This window comes from Orcinus orca, chromosome 10 (assembly GCF_937001465.1).
Source record: "Orcinus orca chromosome 10, mOrcOrc1.1, whole genome shotgun sequence".
NCBI lineage: Eukaryota > Metazoa > Chordata > Mammalia > Artiodactyla > Delphinidae > Orcinus > Orcinus orca.
The window spans coordinates 41,148,234-41,168,727 of record NC_064568.1 but is presented as its reverse complement, the minus strand read 5'-3'; the positions used below and the strand labels follow the sequence as shown (position 1 = coordinate 41,168,727).

The 20,494-nt window shown below is 45.6% G+C and overlaps 1 protein-coding gene across 3 annotated transcripts; it reads left to right on the top strand.

Moving 5' to 3' along the window:
- The first annotated feature begins 1,540 nt into the window (after positions 1–1,540).
- On the top strand, positions 1,541–19,857 carry LOC101274157 (C-C chemokine receptor type 5). Of its 3 annotated transcripts, XM_049716306.1 has the most exons (3): positions 1,541–1,838; positions 5,758–6,748; positions 19,098–19,857. In XM_049716306.1, exons 2-3 carry the CDS (start codon positions 5,769–5,771, stop codon positions 19,237–19,239), a joined length of 1,122 nt encoding a protein of 373 aa, XP_049572263.1. In that variant the 5' UTR covers positions 1,541–1,838; positions 5,758–5,768; the 3' UTR covers positions 19,240–19,857. The 3 variants fall into 3 exon arrangements, with proteins under 3 accessions (XP_049572263.1, XP_004283897.1, XP_033268928.1); XM_004283849.4 differs by lacking the exon at positions 19,098–19,857 and having other exon boundaries at positions 1,547–1,838; positions 5,758–8,212; XM_033413037.2 differs by lacking the exons at positions 1,541–1,838; positions 5,758–6,748 and adding an exon at positions 15,838–16,627 and having other exon boundaries at positions 18,170–19,857.
- The last annotated feature ends 637 nt before the right edge of the window (positions 19,858–20,494 follow it).

Here is a 20,494-nt window from a genome sequence, read left to right as displayed (position 1 = left end):
TTATGCAGGATACGTGGTCACAACTTATTGAAATCTAGAAAGGACACCTGAACTTCCCTGAGTGTTTTATTGTTATTCACTACGATTTACTGAGAGCCTACTACACACTAGGCACTGTATTAGCCGCTTTACATTTATTTAAACCTCACAGACCCCAGAGGCCTTATTATTTGTTTCATAGCTAGGGAAATCAAAGCTTAGAAATTTGTCTAGCCTACAGCATGAGATCCTTCTTTCTATATGGCCTATCCTGGAAATGTCCCGTGTGCATTTGGGAAGAACACATATGCTGTTGTTTGGTAGAGCTGTGTATATACATCTGTTAAATCTGGTTGGTTCATTGTGTTGTTCAAGTGCTCTATTTCCTTACTTCTATATGGTTGTTTTATCCATTACTGAAAGTGGGGTATTGAAGTTGCCAATGATTACTGTACAACTGTCTTTAGTTCTGTCAGTTTTGGCTTCATATATTTTGATGATCTGTCATTAGGTGTAAATGTTTATAATTGTTATATCTTCTTGCTGTATGGAACCTTTTATTAATATATAGTGTCCTTCTTCATTATCTCTTGCAAACATTATCTCTTGCAAACTTAATGTCTATTTTGTCTGATATTAGCATAGCTACCTCTGCTCTCTTTTGGTTAAGATTTGCACGGAATATCCTTCACTGTCAATCTATTTTTGTCTTTGGATCTAAAGTCTCTTATTGACAGTTAGACCATGTTTTTGTTTTGTCAATTCATTCTATCATTCTCTATCTTTTGATTGGAGCATTTAATCCACTTACATTTCAAGTAGTTACTGATAAGGCAGGACTTCATTCTGTCATTTTGCTATTTGTTTTCTATGTGCCTTACAGCTTTTTTGTCCTTCATTTCCTGCTTTACTGTCTTTGTGTTTAGTTGACTTTTTTTTGTAGTGGAATGTTTATATCGTTTTTTATTTTCTTTTGTATATGTTCTATAGCTATTTTCTTTGTGGGTACAATGAGGGTCACATTTAACCTCCCAAAGTTTTAATTTAAATATATAGCTTAACTTCAATAACATACAAAAACTCTTTTATCTGGGAATGTCCTAATTTCTCCCTCACTCTTGAAGGATAGTTTTGCCGGCTATAGGAAAAACATTTATCTTATTGAGAATCCCTCGTATGTGACAATTTGCTTCTCTTTTAGTGTTTTCTTTTAGCAAAACTTCTTTCTGAGGAGTGGAACCTATAACAGCTAAGCACCTTCTTACTAAGGACATCTCTGACACAAGAGACCACTTAGCCTTCCCTTTTCATTAAGAAGCTGTATCTAAATAACATTTCTAACGAAGTCCCAAATCCTTGATGCCACTGAAATCAGTGCATATGGTCACACAAAACGTAATTATATTTCCTCCACCATCACCAACAGCCCCCATTAGCATTCATCTTCTTGGGAAATGAAATTCTGATGTGCTCGTTTCATGCAAATTATTACTGGCAGAAGAGAGTGGAAGATTTCCAGATATAGAGACCCACAAGATAAAGAAGCCCAGAGCTGTTAGACCCAGGAGCAGACACAGGGTGTGCCTAACTTACCCTCAAGGTTGCATAAGCAAGATTTCAAAATTAATTCTACTCTGGAGACTTCAACCTAGTATACAATGTTCCTGGCTGGAAAAGAAGAACTATATCATTCTTTTTTTCAAATCTTTACCATTACTTGCCCTTGTATCTCCGCCTTCTCTTTCTGCAGGAAACTTTATTTCCTACTTCTGCACACCAAGTTTCTACCTCCAGATCTGTTTGGTTCAGTTGCTGAGAAGCCTGACACACCAGTGCCACTTGGAAGAAGCCATCTACCGGTGAGCTGGGGGTGTTTTTTCTATCACTTTCTGAACCAAAGGCTCGAAGCACCTCAGTGCTAGAGATGCAGGGACTGGGAGCACCCTGGGGGTCTCCACAGCCCAGGAACTTGGGAGATGATCAAGAAAGGAGAAACGGGTGGAGGGCAGCATCGGTACCAGGAATGTCAGAGAGACCCCAATGGCAGTGAGGAACCGCAAAGTGGAGACCCCCCTCAGGGCTCAGGCGGTAGGATAGAGTGGGCTAAAAGAAGACAATTAAGAAAGTAGGACAATCAGGTTTCTCAACTACTGCTCCTCTCACTCTGCCCCTCCCAGCCGCCAAGGACTGTGAAGAGCTGGAGCTTTCTACCTCATATTTTCCCCCCTCCAGTCCATATACGTGATAGTCCAGGCCCTGCACCAAAATGCACCTCCTGCCTCAATTCAGAGGCTGAAGTGAGGGATTCACTTTTCTGGGAGGCAGCTTTTAATCAGTTCTGGATGATGTGTCTTGACACTTGAAAGTGAAACATTAACCAGTACCCTTCAGCTCGCTGGCTACATGTCGGCTGTGGTAGGAGCTAGGTGTACTGGGGTGACATGGGAATAGGGAATAAAAAGGAGAAGGTGGCTGGCACTTGAGAGGCCAGGGCAGGTGAAGAGCAAAGCATAGGAAACACATGGTGGATGTGGCTGGGGCAGTTCACCCACAATCTGAATCACCAGAGTGAGGGTCTGGGCTGTATATTTGTGACTGACAGGCTTCCTGTATGATACTTAAAGCCAGCATTTCAGAGTCACTGATCCAGTCCACACCTTCCTGTACAGATGAGGAGACTAACCTACAGAACAGCCCAGGGGGCCTGCTGCAGCTAAAAGGCTGTGTGCAAGGATCTCCAATATTTTAGTCTTTGTAAGATCTCCCACTGGATTACCTGGGAGTCTAGTCCACAGGGTAGCCCTTTGTTTCTCAGAAGCTTGTAGCCTGCTAGTTCGCTGTTATTCACTTTTTCAATTGATATTTATTTAGCAGCTTCTATGTGCTAGCCTGGGTTCTAGGGCACCAAGATAGCTCATTGCTAAACAAATCTCTCTGCCCTCATGGAGCTCATCTTCTGGCGGAAATGTCTCTGAGGGTGTGTGTGCGCGCGTGTGTGTGTGTGTGTTTGTGTGTGTGTGTGCGCTTGTGTATGTATGGGTGGGGCACGCTTGTATGGGAAAGTGTGTGGATTTTAAGGCTAAAATGCCAAAGAAGTTCTGTTCAAGGCATGGAAGAATAACTAGAAAATCTGTTACTTGTTCTTCTACATCCATCTCTGCTCTCAGAGCCTGAAGATGAAAACCCCTGAGGGCCTTTGAAATTGTATAGTCCAAGGTTCAAATTCCAGCTCCGCCATTACTTGCTTTGTGAGTTTGGGAAAAATCATTTAATCCACCCATGCTTCTATTTCTTCACTTGTAAAATGTATACTGATCTCACAAAACGGTTGCAAGGATTAAATTAATTAATGTACGCAAAGTATTTAGCATAGCACTGGGAGCTTAAGGAACACTCAATTAATTACTATAGTTTTAATTCTTTAGGTGGATACATTTTTTTCCCCCGAGTTTGATGAGAGGTATTATTTAGTTGCTGCTGATTTAAAGAATCTAGTTCAGTGCTGTGAAATTCAAAATCTGTGAAATGTATCAATCACAAGAGAAACTGAAGAATAAGGTGTATACACAGATAAAAACAAAGTCACAGTCATTGCCAGGAAAAAATGAATATTCTTGAGAACCAATTCTAATGATGTTAGTTGTCACACTTATTACGAGTTTTGTGTATTTTGTCCATGAACATTTATTGGTGCCTCCTTTAGCCAGGTGCCATCATAAGAGCTGAAGACAGAAACATGACCTAGTCCTTGCTCTCAAGCAGCACACAATGTGTAGAAGATAATGTGCTTATTTAGAGGCACACACAATGTTATGAGATAAGAATGATTTGACAGAGGAGGTGGGTTGGGCTTCACGGAGAACGGGAATTTGAGCAGGATGTATTGCAGGATGAATAGGAGCTCACTAGCCATTTTAAGCAGAGGGGCAAGCATGTGCACAACCACTAAAGCCTGAAGGAAATGATGAGTCTGGGGGAAATGGAAAAAAGATGGGTATGGCTGGAGCACAGGATCTGGGATTTGAGAAGTCATTAGAGATGAAGCTGAGAAGAAGTGAGCTTAGAAAAGCCATGATGAGTAGTCTGGGCATTGCCTTTGAGGCCCCACCACATACAAATCGTGGGGCTACTCCAGTTTTAAACTGAGAAGTGCATGATCCAATTTCAGCTTCAGAGAAGACAGACTGAATGGGAGCATGGCTAAGAATAAGGCATGAACAAATGAAAAAGCTCAGCAAAGCCACAAGTGAGAAGTATAGGAGGCAAGAGAGTGGCAGTTGAAAGAGATGCAGAGGGGAGGACTCAGAGGTGTTTACGAGGGAGAATTCATAAGACTTAGTTGCAATAATACAAAGCATTTCTCTGTATCAGATGCTGCACTACGTCTTTGTTTCCATAGCAACTCAGCTTAGTTATTATTTTATACATGAAGAAGCTGATAGTTCAAGAAGTAATTAGCCCCGAATTACACAACTGTAGTTTGGAAGCAGGAGTCAAATCTAGGTCTTTTTGGCTCCAAAGCCCTGGCTCCTAATCTTCTGAAGAAGAGGGGACCCAGGACAATGTCAAATCTTACTTCTTAAGTAATGGAGTAAATGACAATAGCCAAGATAAGGAATCTACGAGTTGAAGCAACTTTCCAGGGGCGTTCAGTTTTGGGGTGGGCTGAATTTGAGGTGGCTATATGATACCCACTTTGCTCTCTGCTGTATCTCCAGTGCCTAAAATAGAGTATGGCTCCTGGCAGGTGCTCAATAAATATTGGTTAAATGAATAAATCCATGGGGAGATATGCAGTCGGCAATGGAAAATTCAACTCTGAGGTGGGACTGGAAGGCAGAGCTTTGGGAAGCATTAGCCTACAGGAAACTTAGAACCTTGAGATTAGACAACACAATTCAGGAAGAACTTTGGAGCAAGGGTAAAGAGGTAAATGGTAAAGAAGTGGGAGCCAAGGATGGTGCCTGGGACTCTTACAGTGTGGTCAGAGGAAAGAGACACCAACAAAGAAAATGAAAAAGAAGTGGTGAGCCACTTTTTCTCCTGGAAGCCAAAAGTTTTTTTGTTAGTTTGTTTTTTAACTTTTTTGGGGGGGGGGCCTTGATATTCACTGTAATATCAAGATATTTTGATCCTAGTTCCCTGACCAGGGATCGAACCCACGCCCTCAACAGTGAAAGCATGGAGTCCTAACCACTGGACAGCCAGGGAATTCCCAAGCCAAAAGTTTTAAATGGAAGAAGTGAGCAGAAGGATCAAATGCTTGATGAAAAAGAAACTGAAAGCCAGCGTGTTTAAAAATTGGGTTGTCATTGCAACCCTGGCAAGAGAAGTTTTCTGATGGAGACAGAAAGTTGAGAGAGATATCAGAACACTCTGGGTGGCAGGTAACAGAAAATGCAAATCACAGTGGCTCATTATGAGCATCCCCAGAAGCCCCCAGTGGAGTCCCCTTAAATACTATCATCCAGGAATGGGTCACAGGCCTTGTACCACTGCAGAGGAGCTAGAGAAAGCAAGCGTCCAATATGGTCAGCCTTATCACGAGAGTCAGGCTCTCTGGGAAGGCCAAGGGTGTTGGGAAATGGCTGTGAGGAGATGACTGGTGTCTGCAACCAGGAATAAGGGGAAGTGATGAACTAGCACACACGTTTCAAGGAGATGGCTGTGAAGCAAAGACAAAGCCTAGGACGTTGCTTAAGTGGAGCAGGGACCTTGGTAAGATTGGGGATCGCAGCCGTTGTGTTGTGTGTCATCATCTAGTCCTCTTGTTTACAGGACAAAGGAAGATGGATGGCAATGATACGTTTCCCCAGTTCAGCCACGATGTGCTTTCCACATCTCATTCTCTGTTTACAACAAATATCAAGGAGAACGATGAAGAACCCACCACCAGTTATGACTATGATTACAGTGAGCCCTGCCAAAAGACCACTGTGGGACAAATTGAAGCCCGGCTCCTACCCCCACTCTACTCGCTGGTGTTCATCTTTGGTTTTGTGGGCAACTTGCTGGTCGTCCTCATCCTGATCAACTGCAAAAAGCTGAAAAGCATGACTGACATCTACCTGCTCAACTTGGCCGTCTCTGACCTGCTGTTCCTCCTCACCATCCCGTTCTGGGCTCACTATGCTGCAGACCAGTGGGTCTTTGGGAACGTGATGTGTAAATTTTTCACAGGGCTGTATCACATTGGTTATTTTGGTGGAATCTTCTTCATCATCCTCTTGACAATCGACAGGTACCTGGCTATCGTTCATGCTGTGTTTGCTTTAAAAGCCAGGACGGTCACCTTTGGGGTGGTGACAAGTGGGGTCACCTGGGTGGTGGCTGTGTTTGCCTCTCTCCCAGGAATCATCTTTATCAAATCCCAAGAAGAACATTCTGGTTATGCCTGCGCCCCTTATTTTCCACTAGTATGGAAGAATTTCCATACAATAATGAGAAGTGTCTTGGGCCTGGTGCTGCCACTGCTTGTCATGATCGTCTGCTACTCGGGAATCCTAAAAACCCTGCTTCGGTGTCGCAACGAGAAGAAGAAGCACAAGGCTGTGAGGCTCATCTTCGTGATCATGATTGTCTACTTTCTCTTCTGGGCTCCCTACAACATCGTCCTTCTCCTAAGCACCTTCCAGGTATTCTTTGGCCTGAGTAACTGTAAGAACAGCAGTCAGCTGGACCAAGCAATGCAGGTGACCGAGACCCTGGGGCTGATGCACTGCTGCATCAACCCCATCATCTATGCCTTCGTCGGGGAGAAGTTCAGAAGGTATCTCTCTGTGTTTTTCCGAAAGCACATTGCCAAACACCTCTGCAAACAATGCCCAGTTTTCTACGGGGAGACAGGAGATCGAGTGAGTTCAACATATACCCCTTCCACTGGGGAGCAGGAAGTCTCGGCTGTTTTGTAGAGGAGTAGCAGTTCGCTTGTTATTTCCAAAGGGAGACAGAAATCTATATACGATGATAAGCCTCCACAGTTTGTTGAAGAATAGAGGACTCTAAGTCTCTAAAGCAAGTGCCCAGGAACCTCAGGGTTGTGTGAACCAAGACAGACTTGTGTCATTCCTTGTAGAGCCAACATGTGCTCAGGGAATATTCCAGAACAACTGTGGGCAGAGACCTGGACTCTCCAACGAGCTCATCGCAGTTCCTGGAAAATGTCACTTTGCCTTGTGCTTTTGCTCTTTCCCCCCTCATCACCACTTTGCTCACTCTCTGATTCTATCAATCTCTTTAATCAGCTGGAGGTGGGGAAGAGAACGAGACAGGCACAGGTGAATGGAACAAGGGGGAGTGGGGTCAGGACCAAGGAGAAGGAGGAGGAAGTGTCAACAAGGCTGAGCCTGGACGAGGATGCAGGTAAGGGCTTTGCTCTCCCTTAGCACCATCTCCTACTGTATTTAACTTTGGCAGCTTCCCCAGCTCATGGAGAGCTTAGGAACTGTAAGAACTTTCTAGAAGCTTTGGTTGGGTCCATGATCCCCCTTCTGCTAAATGCATGACACATTTCTGCTTTATTATGGTTTAGCTATGACAACCACGCACCCTACATTTGAAATCTATTCAGTATCTTGCCCCATTGTTCATGTGCTTCTTAGGCCTCATTCCCCTATACAAAAATTTACTAAAGGACTTCCCTGGTGGCACAGTGGTTAAGAATCCGCCTGCCAATGCAGGGGACACGGGGTTCAAGCCCTGGTCCGGGAAGATCCCACATGCCGTGGAGCAACTAAGCCCGTGTGCCACAACTACTGAAGCCCGCGCGCCTAGAGCCCACGCTCTGCAACAAGAGAAGCCACCGTGATGTGAAGTCCACACACTGCAACGAAAAGTAGCCCCTGCTCACCGCAACTATAGAAGGCCCATGTGCAGCAACAAAGACCCAATGCAGCAATAAAATATAAAATGAATAAATAAATCTTTAATATTTACTAAAGTGTTTGTTTATAAAAATATGCATAATCTTTAATGAGATGAAAAAATAAAAGCCCTCGCTTGGAAACGGGAGGGTTGGAGGTCGTGATTTTGAGAAAGGGGTAGGCACTAGTGAGTTCCTCCATCAGGAGTGGAGGGGTAAGCTCGCAGCAGGATGTGCAGGAATGTTTCCAGAATCAGCTAAGAGCAGAAGCCAGGAAGGATGCGTTAGAACACTTAATAGGCCTCATGTCTCTGGATCTGATGGTGTCTGTTTCCTTGAGGCTCTTCCTGCTTTCCTGCTGCCGCTGCCCACCTGTCCTCCTGCAGCCTTTATCACATAACTCTGCCTGGAGGATTACCCTACTCCAAAAGCCGGTTTGTAGCGGTCCAGGAGAGCAGCTTTGGGGAGAATGTGAAGGAAACTGTGCAACAAGAACCCCCTGTTGGGCCCTGGAGAGGGAAGACAATTGGTGAGGATACTGGGGTATGTGCTCAGAGCAGAGAAGGGGCCTGTCTTGGAAATCAAACATCGGCCTGTAACCTCAGGGTCTATTACCAGGCAGGGCAGGCCTAGATGAGGAAGACGCTAGATAGGGTGGAAAAAAATGTCTTCCGAATTACCTTCCAGCACCTCATTTTTGCATACAGGCAAAGAATTCAGATATACACACACACACATTTTTTTCAATGTAAAGTAAAAATTAAAGCTGAAAACTGCAACTTGCAATTGTGGTAAAGTACCACTTTAAGAGTTACTATTATGCCATGCCTAAAAATACTGTATTAGTCATAGAGACAATTCTGGTGTTGGTGGAGCACGTGGTATGTTTGGGAGACCACCGGTTCATAAATAAATGTTGATTAGGGAGTTGGAGGTCTCTGATCTGTGGATTTACTAGCTTATGGTGATGTAGCATCTAAATAATCTCAGTCGGATCACAGCACACACTCCACAACTGTCATCTCAACTGTCTTTATTCTCTCTGACTTGCTACCAAAAATCTCTTTTGCCTTGTTAGGAAGTCTAGGAAGTCGTGGATTTAATCCTATTTGAAGGCTTCATGCCTTGCCAGTGTCCTTATTGATGCTCAAATGGTCCCCTCTTTGGCTGGTGGGAACTTCTAATTCAAGCTGACTCCTAATCAAAGCTTTTAAATCCTATTTGTAAAGGAGAGGAATTGGAGAAGCTCACTTAAATAAGCAGAGATTTTCATCTTGGCTGAGCTAAGAATACAAATATATGTTAGTGCATTTCCTATCTGATGCAGGCAAGAAACACAAGGCTCCTGGAACCTGGCAACTGGGGAGCTGGAAGTTACTATGGTTTTACTTTCTTGCCTCATGGCTAAAGAAGGTTTCAGAAAGATGTGTGTGTGTTGCAAGGGAGGGGGGCGGTGCTTCACCTGCAGATATTTATATTATCCTAATGAATGCATTAAATTTTGTTTTGATGATGATGAAACATAAATATTGTTTTAAAAAACTATGACTTGGGGCTTCCCTGGTGGCGCAGTGGCTGGGGGTCTGCCTGCCGATGCAGGGGACGCGGGTTCATGCCCCAGTCCAGGGGTATCCCGCATGCCGCGGAGCGGCTGGGCCCGTGAGCCATGGCCGCTGGGCCTGCGCGTCCGGAGCCTCTGCTCTGCAACGGGAGAGGCCACAGCAGTGAGAGGCCCGCGTACTGCAAAAAAAAAAAAAAAAAAAAAAAAAACTATGACTTGGAAAATGAATCAATACTCTTAACTATATTGTTTTAAAAGAAAAACTGTCTGATTGCCAACTACCCTGTCCTTCTTCTCCCAAAACTCTGACAACCACCATCCTATTCTTTCCATCTATGAGTATGATGATTTTAGATTCCTCATATAAGTGGAATTATGCAGTTCTTATCTTTCTGTGATTGACTTATTTCACTTGGCATCCTGTCCTCCAGGTACATCCATGTTGTTGCATATTGCAGGATTTCTCTTTCTTAAGGTGAAATAAGATTCCTTAGATGTATTAACCATATTTTCTTTATCCATTTATCAACATGCATAGAATTTCAGTTATACAGGATGAGTAAGTTCTAAATATCTGTTTTACAACAGTGTGCCTACAATACTGTATTGTACACTTAAAGATCTGTTAAAAGGGTAAATCTCATACTGTATTCCTACCACAATAAAAGTCTTTAAACTGCCTGCTTTGTTATGCTGTGGTACGACAGACTGTCTTATGGTTCACAGCTTTTCACTCCCTTCCCCCCGTCATTACACATGCTAGTCCTTGCCGTGTGACTTGCAGCGCGCCCTTCAAGAGGGACCCGCACCCCCAAGCCTCAGCCGGCTCAGCCAACAGAAAGTGAGCAGAACTGACAGTGTCGAGTGACTGGGTGGAGCCTCTGGCTCTCCCTGCTCAGCCACAGGAAGGCCCGTCCCAGAACACAAGTTCAGCCCAGGTGCCTGGTGAGTGAGCGGGAAGAGCAGAGCCAGGGCCCCAGCCACAAAGCGGCCCCAGGTCACAGGAGTAAGAGGTCCATGTTCACTGTGGTACGCCCCTGACTCGTGGGGGTTGCCTGCTAAGAAGCAGAAAAGGTAACAGATGCATAAGGCAGCTGGTGCCCTCAGAGGTAAAATTTGGAAAAGTGTCTATTTGTTTTTCCATCATGAGATTCACTGTGACAAGCACACCTGAGGATCTACCGTGTGCCAGACTGGCGCGGGTTCATAACGACGGATATGTTATTCCCATGCTCTTAGACTTCCTAGTCCAGGGATGGCTGATGGGGAGGCGCGGGGGAGAACAGAGTATTAATAATCACAATGCACTGTGCAAAGCACAGAAACAGAGGTGCACGTGTAGTTTGTTGACAGCCCCGAGGAGAAGGTGACTAACCCGGTGACAGTCCTGCATCACAGTTATAATAGCTACAGTAGGATTCTATTGCCACCGAAGAAACTGCCACTTGAAAGTTGCCAACTATCTCCATATCTAGAAGTGGAAGAAACCTCAAGTCTCCTTTATTCTAGGGAGAACGTTCGAAGTGGGCTGAGTTAAGCAAATGTCAGGAAAGATGATCATTCCAGGTGATGGGTATCTTAAGACTTTTGGTGGAGCTGGGGCTTGACACAGTCCACCCCATACCAACCTCTTCGATCTGTGGCAACTGGGGCAGTTGGAGCACTTTTTCAGAGAGGCCCTGCAGCCTCCTGGGAGTAAGCCATCAAGACCCTATCTTTCCACTTTCACTTTTTCTCATTATTAAAATTTCCCTGGGAATTCCCTGGTGGCACAGTGGTTAAGACTCCGCGCTCCCAAGGCAGGGGGCCTGGGTTCGATCCCTGGTCCGGGGACTAGATCCCACATGCATGCCACAACTAAGAGTTTGCATGCCCAACTAAGGAGCTCGCAAGCCACAACTAAGGAGCCCTCGAGCTGCAACTAAGGAGCCCGCCTGCTGCAACTAAGACCTGATGCAACCAAATAAATATTAAAAAAAAAATTTTTTTAATTTCCCTGACGGGGCTTCCCTGGTGGCACAGTGGTTGGGAATCTGCCTGCCAATGCAGGGGACACGGGTTCGAGCCCTGGTCTGGGAAGATCCCACATGCCGCGGAGCAACTAGGCCTGTGAGCCACAACTACTGAGCCTGCGCGTCTGGAGCTTGTGCTCCACAAGAAGAGAGGCCACGACAGTGAGAGGCCCACGCACCGCAATGAAGAGTGGCCCCCGCTCACCGCAACTAGAGAAAGCCCACGCACAGAAATGAAGACCCAACACAGCCAAAAATAAATAAATAAATAAAATTAAAAAAAAAAAATTTCCCTAACAAACTGAAATGGCCTCAGGTGAGATTAGCCAGCAGCAAAGGCCACCAAGGGCTGCCAAGAGGAAACTCAACACGAGCGAAGAGGTGTCTGGGCTGGTGAGCTGACCTCTACAAGGCAGCCCATGAATTCAGGGGAAGGCTGGCCCTGGGTGTGGTGACTGAGATTGGAAATTTCTCCAGACGCCACCCGTCTAGCACCATGTTTATAACTTGACATCCTTGGGATATCCTTGCTGCCTCACGGCCACACCATCTCCACCATCACCTGTCTCCAATCTCCTCTTCCCGGCTCAGCTGGTTTGCTGCCCAGTGGATGCCCCAACCAGGAATGAGGCACTGGCCTCCCCTTCCCGCAAGCCCCCATTCCTCACATGGTTCTTTCAGAGGCCCCTCCTTTGGCTTTGGGGAGAGGAACCCCACCCTCCTTCCCATCAACCCCACCCACTTCTATAACCCTTTCCTGCCCAAACTTGTCTCCTTACACAGGATGGGGTGAGAAGGGTTGTCATGGTGACTAGGGGCACAGGGCTGATTCTGTTACTCTTAGTAAGGCCTGGGGGAGGTGTGTGATCCTAGGTGTCAGTGGTTTTTTTGTAGAACTTCCGGGTACTCAACACCTCTTTGCCCTCAGCCTCAGGCCATACATAGTTGCCAGCTCTGGGACAACAGGAAAAGTCCCACATATCATGTTATGTAGAGAGCCGAACACATAGCTGCAGGTATGACCTGACCCATTGAAGACCACAGAGGGTCTAGTATACACCTTAATCAGCACCTTAGACTTCTGTTACCGCACATAAGGTTACATCAGCACCATGTCTGGGCAGTGATCTGAAAGAAATACCCAAAATGCATACAGCAGACTTCCCAGCAGAGTTAAGGGGTTTCCACCAGGTCTGGACATATCTAATAAAGCGATGAGGTGGACAGCCTGTAAGTGTCTACTTGGTTTGATGATTTGCACAGGGTGAGGGGGACGTGGTGCATGGTCTGGGAAAAGGGGTCATACTGGGAAGGGTCTAGCGAACAGACATAGTGGGAGTGGAGAGAACAGCATGGTGGCCTCCCAGCCCCGCTTGCCACAAAGGGTGTCTGGGGTAGAAGGTGAAGGGACACTGGAAGTCATGAGACCCCAGCATCACTGCTGAGGCACATGAGTGCAAAATGTAACACTGGTTGGAGGGGGGGAGGGATTCTTCCTACTTCTTCGAGGACCGTGGGGATTCTCTGGCTCTCCTGGTGAAGGGGGCTTTGGGAACACTGGGAGCTTCCTCCTTGGTGGAGATACCAGAGCACTGACAGCAACACTCAAAACATGCTGTCCATGTGAGTGAACCAGGGAAAGGGCTCAACCGCCTATTAACAGAGCTCTGTCACATATAGTTACGGCATTCTGTTGAACGAAAGAAACCAGAAAGAGGACAGAGTCTGTGATGCCATTTATATGAAGTTAAAGAAGAGGCACATCTAATCCATGCACAGAAGTCAGAGTGGCCCCTGCCGCTGGGTGGGGTACAAGGGCACTTTCTGGGGTGACAAGGCTACTCCCTATCATCTGGCTACAGGGTGTATGCGTATCAAAACTTCACCAAGATGTACACCTGGGTCTAGTGCGCTTTGCTGCATGTAAGTTATACCTCAATAAAAATAATAATTAAAGAGCTGCATTTATAAAGAATTTTTAATAACATAAGGACATGCCTACACTGTAATCTTTAGCAAAAAAAAAGCAGCATAAAGAACTGGAATGTGTGTGAGAACAATTAATCAGAAAGTATGCATGGGAAAAGGTGTGGATTAAAACACATCATGTGTTAAGAGGGACTGTTTTGAGATTGTGAGAATGTCTAATTTTTTCCGTACTTTCTATTTTTCTGTTTTTCCTAACTTGATACAATAAGCATGTGTTGGTTTTAGAGTTAGACACCTGTTTTAAAAACGAAAAGATTCACTTGCTATTTTTTCAGTCCGTCTCACTGTTGACATTGACCTAGAGTCAGCGTGAGCCCCTGTCTGTTCGTGTGAGCTGCTGTGTCAGGGTTTCAGCTCATTGAGCTCATGCAGTTGGCCCTTTGAACCCAAGGAAGAAATTCAATGTCCTCCCCATCTTGTGGATGAAGCTCTGAGTCCAGAGAGAGAAGCAGCCCTCGGAACTCGGGTGTAATGACTCAAAGTGGAGCAGCTACTGGAAGCCTGGCCAGCACCCCACAAGGAGGGCTGGGCATCAAGTCCAGAGCAGCAAACCAGTCAAAAGATCATTTCTCATGGAGAGTCTGAAGGCCATACATAACAGAACCAGAGCCCTGCAAACTGGGAAACTGGGAGGGCCAAGGTAAAAAAAGAAGCGGAGATGGCAAAACTAAGTCACAGCATGATACACTGCTGGTTTACTGTTGCTATGGGACAACACGGGACAACAGGAAAAGTCCCACATATCATGTTATGCAGAGAGCCGAACGTAGAGAGAGACGTTCCCATGGGTCCTCCCTTCCTTGTGCATCCCTGGGATGAACCCCTACCCCAAGAGGTGACCTGAATGTCCCCCTAAAAGGGGGTCACGCACCCTGCTAAGCTGTGCTTCCTTGTTTCAGCCTGTGAATCCTCACCCTGTATTGCCCAAATGTGGTATTTTCCAAACCAACTTGGCCATGGAGTCATTTTGTATTTAAGGGGAGAGGTCCCTTGGGGACCCCAAGTCTAGCACATCATTTCACAGAATGGGGAAACAGAAGCTCAGAGAGGGGAAGTATCTTGCCAAGGGCACACAGCGAGCCAGCAGCCCAGTATGGGCAACTTCGAGCCTGCTCCACTACTCCACGCTGCCCTCTGGGGGTGAGTGTGCCCTCAACTCCACAGCCACCCAGATGACAAGACCCACAGAACACAGGGCAAAGCCCCAGCTCCACATGGTGAAGTATCAATAAAATACAAGGCAACCAATGCCACACACAGAAAAGCAACATTTGTCTGGCAGCATCTGAGAGTTCTACCCAGTGTATTACCACTGAACATAAGGCTTCTCTTCAACCAGCCAAAACTATATTCCCCATTTCCTGTGAAATTCTGTATTAATTTATTTGCTACACATTTTGTGAACGCTTTCTCAAGCATACTTTGTACGTCGCTGCTTAACTAGCCCACAGAGAGCCGGTACCTACAAAAGACTCTACAACTCGTTCTGTCATTTGATCTCAACCACAGATCTGTCGAGTAGGTTTGTGTTTGGGGCTTTTTTTCCCCCCATTTTACAGGTAAGAAAACTAAGGTCTGGAGAGTTTCAGTAACTTGTACAGATCAAGTAGTAAAGAGTGAAGCTGGGTGTTAAGTCCAGCCTCATGACTAGAGTCCAGTTCTCAACTGCTGCCTCTTGTATGAACTTGAACATCTTCTTCGTAACTCACTGTCCTGGTTGTGATTACCAGCTGCTGGGTCCTTCTGTGCTTTTCTGGCTTTTCCCAGCAGTCATATCCCTAATGGCACCAGTGGTTAGCTTCTCCCTTTCAGCTTCTATTTTGCTGATACTAATATGCTCTAGACAAGGACCCCACAGGGAACGAATTTTTTTAGAATTTTATATAATAAATCTCTCTAAGAAAGGATCACTGAATGAGTAACTAGGAGTCTGATGTTTATTGAGTGTATACTATGTGCTAAATTCTGGACATGGATGCCTCATGTAATCCTCCCAACAAACCCATGAAGCAACTACCATTATTCAGCCCACTCCACAGATAAGAAAGCTGAGGGTAGGGCGAGGCTTCGAGCTCAGGCAACCTGACTGTAGAGGCCACTTCCACAGGTTTGGGGTCTCCTCAGATCACAAGCCAGTGCTTCTTATTCTGTGGCGCTGACTCTCCACTATGTTCTTGGTTTTGTGGTCTACAATTAAGATTTATAGATAAGTAACCAACCACCAAGGAAGCCTGGGGTGACTGCATATAATATTGAAATCGAATCTTGAACTTGACCCTATTCTTCTGCCATTTGTTGCCTGTTTTGTGTTGAAAAATTCTCACAGAAATTCCAGATAGACTGTATCCTTGGAGTGAGGAACTCTGCTGCCTACATCCCTGGCAGAATACAGGCACTCACAAATGCCTGCTGGCTTGGAGGGCTGCAAAACAGTGGATAGGGAGAGTGAAAATTCATAATGACATGCTCCCAAGATGCTTGATCTGGAGAAAGATGGGCAACATGTTTAGCTCACAGGTAAAGGTAGAGTAAAAACCCTTAAGCAACCAGTTATTTTAGTTTGCAGAGGAAAACAGTATTGGGTGGTGAGCATATGTGTGTGAGTCGTGGCAGGCAAGGGGGGTGAGGGGAGAGCAGATAAAGGGGAGCACGGGGTTAAGGTGGGATGTTCCCTTCACTTCAGAGCTGGTTTCAGCTGGCTTTCACGGAAGACAAACGGCAAGGGGGTCAGAATCTCTCACCCGTTGAGCCTCCCCGTTGATAAGCCCTGCGGTCTTAAGTCCTCCTAATCATTTGCTTCTTGGCCAGCAGTTTCTTTCAGTAAAATGAGGGCTTTTGACTAGATGGACATGAATGTTCTTCTAGTTCTATTACCCTTCAATTCTTTCTGTTTTCCCTTCAATTCTTTCTGTTTTCTAACAGACTGTGTGGTTGGATGAACTGAGAACCAGAAAGAAACTGTGTAATCAGGGAAGCCCATGAATAAGCTTTCAGACCAGCTATCTATTTTCTAGTCTATTTCAAGCTCAATTTTTCTTTTTTTTAGAAAAAAAGACTGTTCTCTGATGATTTTCTGCACTGCCACATACTTATTCATTAAAACTCCGCCCCCAATTCAGAAGAAACTGTGCATTTCCTTCTTTTATGCTGTCTGTATGTTTGATTTGCACAGCTCAACTGGTCAGAGGAACTAAGACATCTGTCCCCCTGCGAGAATCTCTCTCGGTAAGTCACCTCTCAGCCACTTTGCCTATTACTTAGCTCAGCTTGTGTGATGAGTAAAAGCCTTTGCAGGAAACCATGGAAGACATTAGAAAAACACCAGGTGCTCGCTGAACTATCTTAAAATATTATCTTTAAGTAAAAAGTTAGATTTCAGAATGGTTTCAAACTGTGATAACATCAAAGATACAAAACATGATTATGAATGAAAAACTTTAAAGGGAGCAATATTATTTTTAAAAGCCCTCACCTTTCATAAGAAAGATTTTTCAGAGAGATGATGATTATTGGCCAAAACCTTGACAGAGATGATCTTCTGGTAAGGAGAACTAAAACCTCCTCATCAGGATGCCCTCTGAACAGACGCCTAACCAGAAGTTGCATCCAAGTCTTCTTTTTTTTTTTTGGCCAAGAAAAGAAGGAAGCCTGAAAATTGTCCAAATTAATAACAAGTTACAAATATCAAATGAAGTTTCATGGCATATTCAGTGTATGATTCTTTTTCTGGCTCAGAATTTAAAGGTGAGATTTTCTGTGTGCTTCTCTCAGCTGCCTAATCTGAGGTACCAGGAGTTTGAGACTCACAAGGACTAATTAGGGAAAACTCTCAATCAAGCAGTGGAACTTAAATAGACCAGGCAAGTCAGTGGGTCGTGAAGGGACTGAGCTAACCCAGGATGTATGATGGGAGATGAAACACTGTCCACTTGGTCATTTTTATGTATGTGTGGGAGCTCTTAACCATAGCAGCTCAGAAACTACAAACACAAACTTCAGAGAAAATGTGAGAATGGCAGTCTGGATTTCACAACTGGCTGCTGGTTCCTATGACCTTCTCAGGGGACTCAGGCATCAGCCTGTTTCATTTTGACTACACTGAGGCACCAGGCTGACAGTCCTGTTTTTAGTTCTCTCACCAAAGAGTGAAAGATAGGGGACCACGACGGATAAGAGTACAGGCTGCCTGCATTCAAAACTAGTTGCTTCCTCACTGTGTGTCTTTGGCGAAGTTACTCAACCTCTCTGTGCTCTGAGGCCCTTATTTGCAAAATGGGGACAATAACCTGACCCGCCTCACTGGGTCACCTTGAGGATTAACTGAATGAATGGAAGTGAAGCCTGGAACAATGTTTGGCAGGCAGGGCACCCTGGGGAACTGTTCATTACCACCAGCACGCTCGTAATGATGCTGTGTGTAAGCTAACTCCTGGGAATGGCAGCTTCAGAATAGATTGTAAGACAGTGTCGGACGGTGCCTGACCCGGTTTCTGGACATTGTTATCACAGCTTCATTCACTCCACATGGCTACGCAACATAAGATTTTATTTGGTGAGATGATACTCTCCATCTAGTAAGCAGAGAAGCAGGCAACAAACATCCCTTACTACAGAAGTTCACTGTTTGACCAAAAAAGGGACTTCAGTTAAATGTAGAAATCTATGTATCAACTTTTAAAATCTACTGGTGTTTAAGATAGTTTGCATTCATGACGGACTGTTAAGGACATTCTAGGACTTTAAAAAAGATCTCTTCTTTATTCACAGAGTCGAGCAAAATGGATTATCAAACATCAAGTCCCCTCTACGACATTGATTATGGGATGTCAGAGCCCTGCCAAAAAGTCAATGTGAGACAAACTGCAGCCCAGCTCCTGCCCCCGCTCTACTCGCTGGTGTTCATCTTTGGTTTTGTGGGTAACATTCTGGTCGTCCTCACCCTGATCAACTGCAAAAAGCTGAAAAGCATGACTGACATCTACCTGCTCAACTTGGCCGTCTCTGACCTGCTTTTCATCATCACCATCCCATTCTGGGCTCACTATGCTGCAGACCAGTGGGTCTTTGGAGATATAACGTGCCAGTTTTTCACGGGCTTCTATTTCATTGGCTTTTTCTCTGGAATCTTCTTCATCATCCTCTTGACAATTGATAGGTACCTGGCTATCGTCCATGCTGTGTTTGCTTTGAAAGCCAGGACAGTCACCTCTGGGGTGGTGACAAGTGGGGTCACCTGGGTGGTGGCTGTGTTTGCCTCTCTCCCAGGAATCATCTTTACCAAATCCCAGAAAGAGGGTTCTCGTTATACATGCAGCCCTCATTTTCCATCCAGTCGGTATCATTTCTGGAAGAACCTCCAAACTTTAAAGATAGTCATCTTGGGCCTGGTGCTGCCACTGCTTGTCATGATCGTCTGCTACTCGGGAATCCTAAAAACCCTGCTTCGGTGTCGCAACGAGAAGAAGAAGCACAAGGCCGTGAGGCTCATCTTTGCCGTCATGATTGTCTACTTTCTCTTCTGGGCTCCCTACAACATCGTCCTTCTTCTGAGCACCTTCCAGGAATTCTTTGGCCTGAATAACTGCAGTGACTCTAATAGGCTGGACCAAGCCATGCAGGTGACAGAGACCCTGGGGATGACACACTGCTGCATCAACCCCATCATCTACGCCTTCGTCGGGGAGAAGTTCCGAAGCTATCTCTTACAGTTCTTCCGAAAGCACGTTGCCAGATGCTTCTGCAAAGGCTGTCCAGTCTTCCAGGGAGACGCTCCAGAGAGAACGAGCTCCATTTACACACGATCCACAGGGGAGCAGGAAATCTCTGTTGGCTTGTGACCTGACTCAGTTTTTATATGCAGATTAGGGGCAGGAGCGGTTCTTTTAAAGAGGAAGTTACTGTCATAGAGGGTTTAAGTTTCATCCATTTATTTGGCATCAGCTCTAAGTATATTAGATATTTCAAGCTCATCAGTTCTAGAAAACCAAACCAAAACACGTGATGAAATAGCAACCTTCTCACCTCCCCTCCACATACATCAATTTATTGGCAAACTCTCCCTTCACTGCAAAAGTTCAATATAAAAAAAAAAAAATCCTCAGAGAATTGCTAATTCCTGAGTTCGGTTACCTGAACGGGAATAACAAAATGAACTGAGGAAAGTACTGTATAGTTTCTTATCGGAGTAGGGCAACATCCAGGTTGCAAATGTGCTTAAAATATATCTTTCTCTTGCCATGGGGAGAAAAGACATGCCCGTGATCAGTTAAGAAATGACAACTTCCATGTGGGATCTCCCCTCCAAGGTGTGGTTAACAAGTTCCACAGACATTCACACCAGGGGAGAGCCCTGTGGCCTGCTGAGAGCTGGGAAGGCTTCTTTGCAGAGAAGGGATTGGAGGTGGATGGTCTGTTGGTGAAGAGGGAAGATGAGCTGCAGGCACCGCACTGGCAAAGACTGGCTGTGGGGAGATGCGCTCTGGTTGGGGGAGCCCCAGGGGAGGAAGGATGAGGTGAGAGCATGAGGAACCTGGACAGCGCTGCTCATCAAAGTCCAAGAGCAGAGCAGGGAGCCCTTGCCAGTGTTGCACAAGGCTCATTCCACAGCCAAAGGATGGCCTGGAAAGGTGAGCATTCAGGGAAAGGAGACCAAAACAATCTGATCGAGTGAGGAGGCTCCACTTAGGTCGAGGCGCAAGAGATGGGAAGGAGGGGTGCATTCTCACAGCATTTAGGATGAGAGTCAGCAATAATAGTTGGGGCGGATTTGGCTTGGCGGTGAGGAGCAGAGAACAGTCAGAGTGAACCCCTAGATTCCATGCGAGCATCAGAGATGCCCTGAAAGAGACACCAAGAAGGAGGAGGAGGTTTAGGTCAAAACAGGAGTTGGTGGAAGAGAAAGTTGGTGGTCTGTGAGCTGACCAAAGCCCTAGGCACACAGACCCTGGGCTGCCTGTCACTGACTGCTCCGCCCCCAGAGCTGTCCGTCCCATCCAGGCTCGAATCATGAGGCATCTCCAGGGGGCTCTGAAACACCAGATTTACGAACGCACGAGCCTGAGGTCCAGGAACACTTTTAGGTCAGATATGACA

What these genes read in the sequence shown, in the direction of transcription:
- LOC101274157 (XM_049716306.1), top strand. Translation starts at nt 5,769, where the DNA reads ATGGATGGCAATGATACGTTTCCCCAGTTCAGCCACGATGTGCTTTCC. An exon ending in GTCGGGGAGAAGTTCAGAAG is followed by an intron (nt 6,749 to 19,097) that starts GTATCTCTCTGT and finishes GAAGTTCCGAAG; the next exon opens with CTATCTCTTACAGTTCTTCC.